Source organism: Haemaphysalis longicornis, unplaced genomic scaffold, assembly GCF_048455015.1.
Source record: "Haemaphysalis longicornis isolate Haplotype H1 unplaced genomic scaffold, Haemaphysalis longicornis Haplotype H1 scaffold_8, whole genome shotgun sequence".
In the NCBI taxonomy this organism is placed as follows: domain Eukaryota; kingdom Metazoa; phylum Arthropoda; class Arachnida; order Ixodida; family Ixodidae; genus Haemaphysalis; species Haemaphysalis longicornis.
Window position 1 is genome coordinate 178,005,329 of NW_027526445.1, and position 14,127 is coordinate 178,019,455.

General features: G+C 44.7%; 1 protein-coding gene across 1 annotated transcript; it reads left to right on the forward strand.

Annotated features, from left to right (window-relative positions):
- Positions 1–4,140: 4,140 nt before the first annotated feature.
- LOC144149786 (uncharacterized) lies at positions 4,141–12,123 on the forward strand. The gene is made up of 3 exons (XM_077681429.1): positions 4,141–4,327; positions 6,490–6,674; positions 11,657–12,123. The coding sequence occupies exons 1-3, from the start codon at positions 4,158–4,160 to the stop codon at positions 11,872–11,874; spliced, it is 573 nt and encodes a 190-aa protein (XP_077537555.1). The 5' UTR covers positions 4,141–4,157; the 3' UTR covers positions 11,875–12,123.
- The last annotated feature ends 2,004 nt before the right edge of the window (positions 12,124–14,127 follow it).

Genomic DNA, 14,127 nt, shown 5'->3' on the forward strand with positions numbered 1-14,127 from the left:
GACTGAAGTTCTAGAGCGGTTGCAGGCACTTTATTTTTATCGCTTCTTAATACATTAATACATTGGACGCGAAAATGCGTGGCGCACATGACAGGCGCAATGAGGGAGCCGCGTATACCACCAGCACGGGCGCTTGGCGAGCGGCGGCCGCGGCTGCGAAGTGGTGCAGGCCGGCGCCGGTAGCTCGAGCGACAGCTTGTTATTGCTCCCCAAGGCGCAAACAAAGCTGCGTATACGAGAAATGGGGTAATGATGTGATGGAAAGTTGCTTTAAAAATCGTCACCTGAGCCGCTTGCCAGAGCGGCGATCGAATATTCATCATCACCAGCCTATCTATGCCCACTGCAGGGCAAAGGCCTCTCCCATTTTTCTCCAATTGCCTCGGTCCTGTGCCAACTGTGACCAATTTATCCCCGCAAACTTCTTTATCTCATCTGCCCATCTAACTTTCTGCCGCCCCCTGCAACGCTTGCCTTCTCTAGGGATCCACTCTGTTACCCTTAATGACCAGCGGTTATCTTGCCTTCGCATTACATGTCCTGCCCACGTCCATTTCTTCTTCTTAATTTCTACTAATATGTCTTTAACACCAGTTTGCTCCCTGACCCACTCCCCTCTCTTCCTGTCCCTTAATGTTACACCTATCATTTTCCGTTCCATTGCCCGCTGAGTTGTTCTCAATTTAAGTTGAACCCTCTTAGCGAGCCTCCAAGTTTCTGCCCCGTAGGTGAGTACCGGTAAGATGCAGCTGTCATACACTTTCTTCTTCAGCGACAATGGTAGGCTGCTATTCATTATCTGAGAATGTCTGCCATATGCACCCCACCCCATTCTGATCCTTCTAATTATCTCTGCCTCATGGTTTGGATCTGGGTTCACAACTTGGCCTAAGTAGATATATTCGCTTACCACTTCCACTGCCTCGCCACCTATGTCAAACCGCTGTGCTGTCCCGAGGTTATTGATCATTACTTTAGTCTTCTGCATATTAATTTTCAGTCCCACGGTTCTACTCTGTTCGCCGAGTGCGGAAAGCATGCTTTGCAATTCATCCCCCGAGTTACTTAGCAAGGCAACGCCATCAGCAAATTTGAGGTTACTGAGGTATTCTCCATTAACCCTTACACCCACCTGTTCCCAATCCAACGTTCTGAATACTTCTTGTAAACATACTGTGAATAGCATTGGAGAGATTGTGTCTCCTTGTCTGACACCCTTTCTTATAGGTATTTTACTGCTCTCCCTATGGAGCATGATCGTAGCTGTAGACCCATTGTAGATATCCTCTAGTATTGTTACATAATGCTCATCTACCCCCTGGTTCCGTAATGCCTGAATGACTGCTAGGGTTTCGATCGAGTCAAATGCTTTCTCATAATCTATGAAGGCTATATATAGGGGTTCAGTATACTCAGCGCACTTCTCTATCACCTGATTGATCGTGTGAATATGGTCCATTGTTGAATAACCTTTACGGAACCCTGCTTGTTCTTTAGGTTGACTGAAATCTAAGGTTGCAGAAATTCGGTTAGCAATTACCTTGGTAAATACCTTGTAGACGACTGACAGTAAGCTGATCGGCCGGTAATTTTTCAAGTCCTTCATGTCGCCTTTCTTATGAATTAGGATGATATTCGCGTTCTTCCAAGATTCCGGTACCATTGCGGTCATTAGGCATTGCGTATACAGGTTTGCCAGTTTTTCAAGGACAATTTCTTCGCCATCCTTCAAGAGGTCTGCTGTTATCTGATCCTCACCAGGTGCTTTGCCCCCTTTCATTTCTTTCAAAGCCTTCCTTACTTCTTCGGTCGTTACTGGTGGGATGTCTATCTCCTGTGAACTACTGTCTCGTTCGGCATTATCCTGTATGTCCTGGCTACTTTATAGATCCCTATAGAACTCTTCGGCCACTGTGACTATTTTATCCCTATTTGTGATGACATTGCCTTGCTTATCCTTAAGTGCATACATCTGATTTTTCCCCACGCCAAGACGTCTCTTCACTGCTTTCAGGCTACCTCCGTTCTTTACAGCGTATTCGATCCTCTCCATATTATACTTCCGTATGTCAGCTGTCTTACGCTTATTGATTAGCTGGGAGAGCTCCGCTAGTTCTATTCTGTCAGCTGCGGTGGAGATTCTCATGGTTTGCCGTTTCCTGATTAGATCTTTCGTCTCCTGTGAAAGTTTACCAGTATCCTGTCTAGCTATAGTGCCCCCGACTTCTACTGCACACTCCGTAATGATGCGTGTAAGGTTGTCGCTGGCTTCCTGCGTCGTAAACTCGGCTTCCTCGTTAAGAGCGGAATATCGGTTCTGCAGCGCGATCTGAATTCTTCTACTTTACGTCTTACTGTTAGCTCATTTATCGGATTCTTTCGTACTAGCTTGTTGCGGTCCCTCCTCAAATCTAGCCTAATTCGGGATCTTACCATACGGTGGTCACTACACCTTACCCTTCCGAGCACTTCCACATCCTGCACGACGCCAGGGTTATCGCATAATATGAAGTCTATTTCATTTTTGTGCTCCCCATTCGGGCTCCTCCAGGTCCACTTCCGACTCTCCCGTTTACAGAAGAAGGTATTCATTATGCGTAGGTTATTCCGTTCTGCAAACTCAACAAGTAGGTCCCCCCTGCTATTTCTACAGCCCAGACCATAGTTCCCAACTGCCTTGTCTCCAGCCTGATTCTTGCCTACTTTAGCATTGAGGTCCCCCATAACTACGGTATACTGTGTTTTTACTTTAGCCATTGCCGATTCCACATCTTCATAGAAGCGTTCCACCACTTGGTCGTCGTGGCTGGATGTGGGCGCGTAGCCCTGCACCACCTTGAGCTTGTACCTCTTATTTAGCCTAATTACAAGACCTGCTGCCCTTTCGTTAATGCTATAGTATTCGTCTATGTTGCCAGCTATGCTTTTATTGACTAGAAATCCCACTCCCAGTTCTCTTCTGTCCTCTAGACCACGGTAACATAGGACGTGTCCATTTTTCAGCACCGTAAAGGCTTCGCCTGCCCTCCTAACCTCGCTAAGCCCTATTACATCCCATTTAATGCCCTTTAATTCCTCGAACAACACCTCGAGACTTGCTTCGCTAGATAAGGTTCGCGCGTTAAACGTTGCCAGGTTCAGATTCCATTGGCGGCCTGTCCGGATCCAGTGATTCTTAGCACCCTCTGCTGCGTCACAGGTCTGACCGCCGCCGTGGTCAGTTGCTTCGCAGCCGCTGGGGACTGAGGGCCGAGGGTTAGTTGGCGTATTCATGGGAGGTTGTGGCCATTACTACACCAGGGTGGCCAATCCTGCTCTGGGGAGGGAGTGCATTACCGGCAATGGTCGCCGAGGTCAGGCCGCACCCCAAGCCCCTTTGTGCAATTCCATCAATACGCGGATTTTTTTTTTTATTTAATCCGGTGGGAATTGTCCGGCACCGGGATTCGAACCACGGTCCTTCTGCACGCGAGACGGGTGTTCTACCTCTACGCCATCGCTGCATCTCGCTGCATCGTGCTGATCGAATATTCGCCGCAGTGTTAAGCCTAACATCAGTATGCGGGCCTGTAGGTGGGCCGGCCGGCTGCTACTACGTCGCGCGCCGTTCTCTCCGCGCGGCAGCACCTGCATCGCGTCGACGACCAATTTTTGGTCGGTTGACAAGATCAGTACGTATGCGCTTAACAGAAATTGCCGCCGTCGCGGAATCGGCGGTGCTACGGCAGCTATGCTTTCGAGATAGGCGGCTGCAAACAGTGATGTCCGTCCGAAAGTCGCATCCTCCGTGTGAGCGAAGGAGCTAGCCGAGCGAAGGTCCGCCTGCGGTGACGTCATGACCTCCCTCGGATTTCTCCGCTGAAACGCTCTGTCGTGTGAATACCCCTTCGGGCTCTCCCTCCGTTTCTCTGTGCGGGTCCAGGTTCGATTCCAGGCGGTGCCAATAATTTATTTAATCGGGACTGGCGTTTTCTGCTGACGCGGACACGAAAATTTCTTTCGCTGGTAGAGGCATACTGTTTCGCAGCAAAATTACCATTGCCTTTGGCCGCTAAGGTATGACATCGGTAATGCCGCTCTCCGGTGCTAACATCTGAAGCGGTGATAATAAATGATTGTTTTTCTGCCCAGGTCCTTCGTACGGGGACAGTCCACAAATGATGGCACTTATGGAGGAGATCCTAGCAAGAATGGCTGTGGAAGGAACCGTCGAAATGATGGCTTTGAAGGATTGCGATTTCATCTTGACCAACGCTTACCGCGAAGTAGCTGCATTAGGATCTCTCTACAACGGCTTGGTGACGCTGATGAATGCGGGATTCGTGAGGTGCGGGTGGAACTTAGCTTGCAAAATTCTTTGTTACTGCTGTTTTTGGTCTCTACATACCCTTCCCCCCTTTGCAAACTCCTATGCGCTCTCCAGTTTCATTAACGCAAACTACAGTCAACACTGATAATCACGATTTGATAGCAGGAAACTGCAGGGTAGCTGTAACTCTGACTTTGCTCGTGATATTGCTGTTGCTGCAATCACTTCCATCTCCGTTGAACAAATAGGGGTCAGGGAACATCGGCCCTCCAAATTTTATTGATCCGTCATGACCTTTATCTCGAATGTTAACAGAGTCATTTAATCCTATGCTACTACATTGCGGAACTTCTCAGCTATGTTTCAATGCCTCACCGAAATCCGGAAATTTTGCAAACTGTTCAATCCAGTGTTTTTCTCACGCCACTCATCTTCTCAGAAAAAAATCCAAATGACACAACAATAAATTATAACAAATACCGCTCGGTTTGTGACTGAATTTATCTGATCAGCTCATACCAATAATAATTTTCTAAAAGAAACATTTCAAATTATGTTATTAGGGGCCCAGATTATTCAATAGTTTTGACAAAGAACATCCTTATCGATTTGGGGACATTGGGGCACTTTACAGATATGGTATTTTGCATTAGGTGTTCCCGAAGGAAGCAGTTGAGTGTTCACTTTGTTGAACACATAGGTTAAAGTTGATAATTTGTTTTCAATTAGTAATATACACACAAAACAAGCTTGTGTCCTGCACGTAGCCCCAGCGTTTATCTTGTAATTGCTGCGAGATAAATGCGAAAGCGAACTAATATTCTCCTGTAGATATTAGTGTAAATGTCAGTCAATTCAAGTTTGACCTGTGTACTTAATTATTCTGTAGTGACCAATGTTTTCAGCCGATTTTTTTACCATTAGACGGTAACCACATCGAAATACTAAAATGTTCGTACACGATAGAATTAAAATGCTGTTAAAGTGCCATATTGTGTATTTATATAGCATGAATTACACAGAAATGATCTGGAACAATTGTATTAAATGCCTCCACTGATTGTTATTTTCCGCCATCGATTGATTGACATGTTTTTACATAACTCTTTACTCTGGTACTTTCTGGCTGTTACTCCAGAAACTTGGGCCAACCACAAATGCAGAAGCGCCCATTTCTATGAAAAAAAAAAAAAAACTGAGTCCCACTTTTTGTGTACGCTCTGTCTCTTTTTCCAACAATGCTAGTGTTTCTAGAAAAGGTCTTGTTGTTCAAATTCAGTTCTCGTGTACCCACACGCTATGTCGCTGATAAAAATTGCTTCTAGCAGATATTGACGAGACATCAACAAATTTAGAGTGAAGAGAAGAAAACTCGCCAACAGCCGAAAAAAGATTCCGCTTCCAGCAGGTTCTTGTGCGAGTCTTTGGAAAACAGTAATCGAGGGAAAATGTTCCCCAGCCAGGTCCATGTATGATTGCTGTTATTTATTTTAGGTATAGAGGGCAATATGATTCGTGAAAGAACCTATCTGCTTCAGTGCAGTTGAGAACTTATGATACTTGTGGAAGTATAAATCTGGACCCCTGGCGCTTCCCTTCTTGAGGGTTAAGGTGGGCTTACTGGGCATGATTGGCACATTTTCGTCGAAAATTAAGCTGCTTAGTTGCCGCTATTCCCAAAGGAGTACAGGGGTAATATCACTTTGGTGTTTTGTTCATGCTCTCGTTAAGGAAACGATGTTTGACTCTTATTTTGTACCGCCCAGTAGATCAATGCCGGCAACAGCGTTCATTTTATCGACCGCACAGCAATTGAGAACGGAAATTATGAAACGCCTTTTCCCCTCTGCTGCCATCGCCTCCAGTGGAACTGACATGAAAATAAATTTCTAGCATTGCCACCTCCCTGACTATGGCAGGACTAAAAGCGGGACTGCCACGCGTGAAGGGGCACGAAATTCTTCCGTGCTATACAGAAATCTTGTTTTTGTGTGCGATTACTCGAGTTCACGTTCCCAGTGAAAAATGTGTTGCAAAATCTTTTTCCCCCTTTCCTAATTTAGACTCGCCACCATCGCACACATTCTTCCCGGAAATTTTCTCACCCTTCATCTTCCTTCAACAGCCACCGGCCGTTCCGGCTCTCATGAAGTTTGTCCGCTCTGTCCAATTGTCCCTAGTACATGCTCGCCACCAGGCTGGCTCGAGAACGTGGTCACCGTGGGATGCTACATGTCTTTAAACATCACCGATGCTGTGTACAACGGGACGATGAAAGCCTACAACGAGACAGAGGCAGCTGAGTTGTACGTGGTTGTGGACGCTGCTGACATTGAAGTGCTTGTAGAACTTGCTGGAAAACCACGTGAGTATGAAGTGCTCTTGCACAATAAATGTTCTTCCTGCCTTTAAATGTAGCCGTAAAACCCTTGAATCATTGAATGCTTCAAAAAATGATGACGATGGTGGTGGTTGATGTTTCATGACGGAACGCCAACTGGGGAAACGATTGTCCAAATGTTATTTTATGACAGTGGTGTAAATGTAAATACTGAAATATTTTTACGAAAGTGTACTGTTAGGTTGGTTGGTAGTTCAGTATAAAAATAGCTACAGCGCTAAATGTAACAAGAGCAGGGCAAGGACAAGGAAAGGTCATCCAGTCCTGCTCCTCGTGTCCTTGTTTCGTTTCGCGCTGAAGCTATTTTTAAAATACTAAAACATGCAATAAAAATAAGCGTGAAATGAAACGAAAGGCAATAAAGATGGCTGTTGTAGATGGCTATAGTCGGTGACAACTTAAGAACGGCACCGGAAGTTGCGCTGTGCCTTATCACCGTAGCCGGATGTTTCTCCGCGCGGCGCAAGTAGGGCGTTACTGGGAATATTTTGAACATGGCGTGAGCCTTTACCGTGATTTTTTGGACTTAATATGCTTATAAACGACTGCAGTGACGACAAACAAACTGCATGAGACAAGGCAGACGATATCACGCATTCATAGCAAACCCCTTTCAAAACGCGCGCGCACTGACTTCACTGGTCCGGCGCTTTGGCGGGAGTAATAAACTACATGAGGTGATGCCGTTCTTGAGTTGTAACCGAGTATAGGTTGTAACTATGCTTCATAATAGAGGTCTAAAAGTCTCTTTTTAGTTACAATCTCACGAACACGATTGATGAAGAACATAGGGTCGTCGGTTAAAACGTTTGTTGAGTGCACTGCAGCTAATATGTTTTCTGTATATTTCAACGAAACGTATGCGTCGTGTTGGGTCGAGGGGTATGCATTGAATGAGGATGTGACCTGCGGGTAAGCCCTCTGAATACTTGAAAAATCCTTGAATCCATAAATCTTTGAGAAACTAGGCCCAGTATTTTCACATTATTGGGCGTAAAGTAAACCTCAACAGTTCCAATCTCCTCACATTCCAGAAACAGCATGCTTATTTGAATTTCTGAACACGCGCCTTCTGATTAGCGGGAGGAGTGATACGAGGAGTAGGGTTATAACTTGGGCTCCAGGTTTTCCGAGTTTATTTCTGATAAAATTCCAATCGTGTTTTTTGGAGTTTACATTTTTACCGAAATTTCATATTTTTTGGATGTCATATCTTGTAAACATTCAATATTCCGAAATTAAGATTTTATTCCGCTAAGTTAGGGCTAAGCAAAACCGATGCTGTTTTGCAAAAGGCTACCACAGCGCGTTTGAAGAAAAAAGACAGGTCCCTTTAAAAGTTGCCAGTATCTGCTCGAGATAAGCGCCAAAACATTATCCGTAGAAAAATACGACAAAAGCATACCAAGCAATTCGCTAAATGTGTAATGGGCGTGGTTCACCAGATACTGCCGACGTTTGGTAAAATTTTTGCCGGCCAAACTGACCGATGTATAATAACCGCTTCGGAGAACATGGCGTTCAGAAACAGAGCGGGGCATTGTCACATTTGTTTTTGTTTTCATTGAAAAGATTGTAACTGTGCCCCCGACCAGGGAAAAGTAGAAATAGTGAAAACGTAGGCATGCTACAGCATCTGATGCCACAGATGCTTGTGAGTCCAACCAAATCAAGGTAGATTACCGTTGTTTACACGAGAGTACTTTTCATGAAAGAGGACAACGGAGCTTCCTTGTGGGACCGGTGGGCATTCGTAGTTATCATGGAAAAGTGCGAATGGCAGGTGTGCCGAGAACTTACCGGATGCCCTGAAGTCAGAAATTCGATCGTTATTTTTGCCACCGTGTGCTCTAAAATCGGTGTTGATAGGTGAAATTCGAATTATCCAAAATTCCCCAGGCGAGTGTTTTTCGGATATTTTCCAGCTAATCAAAAAACCCTGAGCCTTCGTTATGACAGATGCCATAGAGGACATGCTTATCGCTGCTTGGGGAGTGCAGTGAGGAAAGCCGATACACATGGGGTCCTCCTGCTTTATGGGCACAAACTAATGCTTAAGCCATGTAAAATACACTGTCCTCGAGTCAACAATAACGGCTCTTTGTAGCGCCAATGGCGACAAATTCGCCTCGTTTTTGGTCGCGTAGCTGCGAATGTCGTGGAAAGACAAAAGTATTCCGCTGCTCTTGCAATGTAACTGCCTCTCCTGTTTATTTCCGCCCACGTCTCACGCTGCTCCCCCCCCCCCCCCCCCCCCAGTGTGCGGAGTTCAACTATGCCGCCTTCGCACTGTTACACCATCTGTTGGGGCTGTTGAAACAGCGCTCGAGCAACAGATGCTAGGCTGGGGTGCCACCCTTGTTTGTATTTCGTGGTTCAAACATTCTTTTCAGCACGTAGTTTTTAATTTTCTCTTCCAAAAATCCTGTACTAATCTACCTTTATTTGAAATGACGGCAAGCAGCAGTTATGTATTGACGTTGTTCACAGATAATCCTAATATCATCTTTTCGCAGAACGATGTCGACAGGTACGGAGCTTATGTCTGCATTTATTCAACTGAAAATGTTTTGCCTATATAAATGTCTCCCTCAACAATTCGTAGTCGATTGTGGCCGGGCGGGTGAATCGAGCGACAGACAGACAGACAGACAGACAGACAGACAGACAGACAGACAGACAGACAGACAGACAGACAGACAGACAGACAGACAGACAGACAGACAGACAGACAGACAGACCAAGGTTTTTGCGTTCGAGAAGCCCCCCAAAAAGTCATGTCTAAAAAACCAAGAAAATGGCCAGTTTGCAAGCAAAGAAGTACCGGTACTTTCTCGGTAAAAAATAGTGCATTGGTAGGAATAAGCTCTAAAGGATGTAAACAGGAATAGCGAAACTTCAGGCGTCTCAGGTCAACCTGTTTCTCAGGTCAACCTGTTTCTTTCTCAGTGGGGTATTTTCTGACAAACAGCTCGGGGAAACAATACGACGCCCATATTTGTCGCTGTCAACGAATTTAAACCGAAAGCCAATAAAGTGATGCAAATTTCAGCCCCATTTCCCGGCTTGAGCACATTTTTGTTGAAAGCACGCTTGCTGACACTTCAGGGAATGTGTGCGCGTACCGAGTGAGAATGCTGCATTTTTAATATAGGCATTATTTTTGACCGTTTAGAGGGGTCCAACGTGTCTCCAGCGGTTTCAATTTGGGAATAGAGGAACTCGAAGGAATTTATGGTTCCAAGGATACCGACAGGACCGGAAGTAAGAATAGTTCGGTGGTATCGGAAATCTGCATTCAGATAGCACAGAAACCAAGCCCGCAGATGAGTCAAGTGGTCGTGCTCAGCTTCAGGGCGATGCGGACAACACAGATTTAACGCAACCCAAGTTTGCGCCCGATTTAAGATAGTCACAGTTTTATTTGTCGGTGCGTGGCTCAGCGTCGGTGCGTAGATCAGCGTTTTAATCACGGAGTCATTTTGTGAGAACCCCCGAAGCTAGAATTTGGTCATAGCCCGCATCCATCACGGTTTTTCATAGCCTTCCGTCCATCGCTTCATAAAACTCGCAGCTGGGCTAGTTAGTTCAGAGTACTCTCAAGAAAAGCGCAGAACACGACTTGGGCTAATGGGGCTGGCGCTACTGCAACTAAACTTATTTCTGAGCTCTACCTTCGCGCATCTCACACTAGATTTCAGTCCCGACATTAGTCCCCTGTAAAAAAAAAAAACAAAAAAAAAACTCCCAGAACTTTTCTTTCCTACGTAAATAATTTTCCAGTCGAACAATTCACGATTTCCCGCCCGGCTTTCGGGATATTATATTGACGTGCATGTTTATTAGTAACATAATAATAATTTGCAGCTGTCCCTTGAATTTTCGTATTGTCTGATTAATTGCTTTCTTTCAGCGTTGGGCTCCTTCTCAGTTTTTACTTTGCTTACAGGCATTTTTTTTGCTGTTCTCCCCCTTTTTAAAACAATTATTAGTATTATTTTGTGTGATTAAAACCTGATGTGTGCCATTTTACTCATTAATGCCTTTTCCAGTCCTTCTTTGGTTGCCCGCTTACAGCATTTTGTAAATAAATAAGTAAACATGCAGATATTTACGATGTTCTAGCAATTGTTCATGTCATGAAAGTACTGTGCATGCTCGGATGCCTGCAAATATTTAAAAATAGGGCTTCGAAGTAAATTCAGTTGCAGTAGCGCCACTGCCGGTCGTATGCCTCTCTTGCATTGCCTTGCTTCCATCACTTGTTTCGGCCCCCGCGCAATAACATTATTGAGGGGCGTTGGTTGAAGTTCCAGGATAATTGAATGCCGTTTAGTTATGCAACGTAAGGACACACAGAATGTCCATCGATTCTTTTTATATTTACACCATTGTGCTGGTTTTCCGCCTTGTAGAACCAATGGAATAATCTGCATTTAATTTATTTATTGGTGTATTGGAACATACTACACAAGCTATACGTGTAGTACTGTGTCGCAATATTGATATTTTGAGCAGAGGCCGTAGCATTGGCCGAAAACAGTGCGTCTTCCGGATGAAGGTCCGGCCATGTCGCCGCACTTGGGACTTACGTTCATTCGCCGAACTTCGCCCCTTATGTCTGACAACGCAGCTAAAACACATAGGACAGCTTGTATGACACGAATGTGTACGCCACACTACATTTTAAACGAAGGGGTGGTAGCAGAGTTTAGGCCACCTGCGTAGCTGTAGCGGTCGTACCCGTAAAGCAGTACCGCGCATAGCATTCGAGCACAACAGGAGCCAATGCAATGAGTTAATTGAAAATATATTTCTACGTGTTGATTCACTGCGACTCGCTTGCGAATAAATGTTTCTACTAAAACTCGCCCAAACAAGAAACTTATTTTTTGGTCCTCTTTAACAAAGTGTAACGTCGAATTCTTTGCAACGCTTTTTTGCAGCCGGAACGGCGACTGTGACGCAGCTGGTTGTGCCCACAGACGAGCTCATCATCACCGTCAACTCAAACGCCACATATTATGACACCCTAACCACTTCGCTAGATGTCCCATATAACATCAGCCGATGCGTCCACGATGGGATTAAAGAGGTCATTCACGGAACTTACCTGCAGGCTATGGTACGTGCAACCCAGCTGTATAGCATCCCTGCGCCCTGAACACGTACTGTGCCATCGAAAGCCCCGAAAATGCTGCAAACAAGACTTTAGAGAGTAAAGAAAGCAGGAGTCTTCGGTGATGCCGAATCATGGCTGGTGAAAAACCGACAGGCCTATAACAAAGCCTCCGAGATACTCTGCGTAGAGAAGTGCCGATGTTTCTGATATTGTCTTGCATGTGTGTGTCTTGATTCCTGGGGACATAAGGGAGCATCAGGAGAACATGAGGGAGCATCAGTTTTTTGCTGAGATTGTCTTGGTATGTGTGTGTCTTCACTCTTGGGGATCTAAGGGAGCATCAGGGGAACATGAGGGGCCATCAGTGTTTTACGAAAGCCCACAATTACTCGGAACGTGGTAATTTACTTTCAGATGCGGAGATAAAAATATTCAAAACGTTCAGTTTAAAAGTTGTTTGAAACTTTGCTACAGAAGTGCACTATTTCTTCTTGCCGTGGTGAGAGACTTTGTGCGCTATTATAGCAGCCACCACTTCGGAGCAGCAGTGAAGTTTAACAATTCTAGGGAGCAACAAGGCCGCATAGCTTCAACAGGCAAGTGGCCAGAGCAGTGTATGGGGTATCAAAAATGCTGGGAAATGGACAGAATTGCGCCTGAACCGTGCTTATGATTTGAAACGTCGCTATCTGCACACGCAAAAACACATTTACCGTGGAAAAAAAAAACAATATTCAGCTTCGGTCTAGGGTGGCTGCACCTAACTTGAGTAAAGAAATTTGGAATTGTAATGAAGATTAATCAAACCTTTATGAACGTATCCTCATCACCATCGACGTTAGTGGCCGGATTACAAGCACCAGATGGTGGCCTCTCCTAATGCCCTCTCCCTGTTCTTATACCGAGCGGGATGAATATATCTTCCTCAGTAACATAGAGCTGTTGCAGCTTATTCTGTTGTGTAGGTATCTTTTCAGCTTTAGTTGTTTAGCTGTTTCTTTAGTTATGTTTTATTTTTTTTATTTAGAAAATACTGCCGTCCTGAACTAGGAAAAAGCAGGAGTGGGACGATGAAATCCCAGGCAAATGCAGTTATAGAATCTGTAACTCAGAAACATTAACACAAATATTTCTAGATGTGAAAATGCTGATCATTTGGAGCATGCGGATTTCGCGAAGTAAACACATTGGCAGGGAGGCTGTTCCAGTCAGATATTGTTCGCGGGAAAAATGAATGTTTATGAGTATTTGCGCAGGCGTGCAAGGGGGTAAATTTAAAAAGGTGGCATTGCCTGGAAGTCAGGGTGGAACGAGAGGTCAGAATATTGATGGGCCAATGTGAAGTTTGCCATTCCCAAGATCGGCGAGAAATTTCGATCGGTTGCTTTTTCTTCGGGATTCCAGCAATGCAATTCTGTTGGCCTGCATGAGTCTGGTAGCGGAATTGTGTCTGTGACAACGGTTACAAATAAAGCAAACTGCTTTTCTTTTCAATTTTCTGGAGCATGCAAAAAAATCTTTTTTGTATGGGGTCCCATACAAGTGAAGCGTACTCAAGATGCGATCTGATTGAGGTTGCCTAAACCAACAATTTGACGTTCGGCGGCAAGTGTTTAAGTTTGTCTTAAGGGTCCCAGTTTTCTTCTTGCCAAAGCGCAAATATTATCAACATGAACTGACCAGGATAGGTTTCCCGCAATTGTCCCACAAAGGTATTTAAAGATATTTGTTAAATAGACAGGTACGTTGTTAATTGTGTACTGACATTCAAGAGGGTTATTTTTGTTAGTTATACACATTAACACTGCTATATATCGAGGTTTAGTGTTATGCCCACAGGTTGCACCACGAGAGCATGCTATCGAGACTTTCGCTTAGAGAGACCTGATCGTTAGCATTGATGTAATCGGGAAATAGCCGAATATCTACGTCTTGGTTTATACGTTTTATAATTTTAATATAAATGAGGAGTAGTAACGGTCCGAGTACGCTTCCTTGAGAGAGGCCGGACACAACTGGGGGGGTATTAGAGTTAAAGTACTCTAAATCAACAAACTGTTTGCGGAACTCAAGGTATGATGTAATCCATTTTACATGCAAGCAAGGAAAACCGAGTTTGTTTTGTTGAAATATCAGTCCAGAGTGACAGATTTTGTCGAAAGCATTTGTTAAGTCAAGGAATATTACATCCATTTGACCTGGCGCCTCATTTACGAAATAAAAAGAATGAATAGTGGGAATTAATTGCGTGAGTGAGTGAGTTAATTAACCAGCATCCCTTATGTGGACAAATTT

Bases quoted from the DNA above. Each gene is read 5' to 3' on its own strand.
- LOC144149786 (XM_077681429.1), top strand. From the start codon at position 4,158: ATGATGGCACTTATGGAGGAGATCCTAGCAAGAATGGCTGTGGAAGGA. The intron at 4,328-6,489 runs GTGCGGGTGGAA...AATTGTCCCTAG, and splicing joins ATGAATGCGGGATTCGTGAG to TACATGCTCGCCACCAGGCT. The intron at 6,675-11,656 runs GTGAGTATGAAG...GCTTTTTTGCAG, and splicing joins AGAACTTGCTGGAAAACCAC to CCGGAACGGCGACTGTGACG.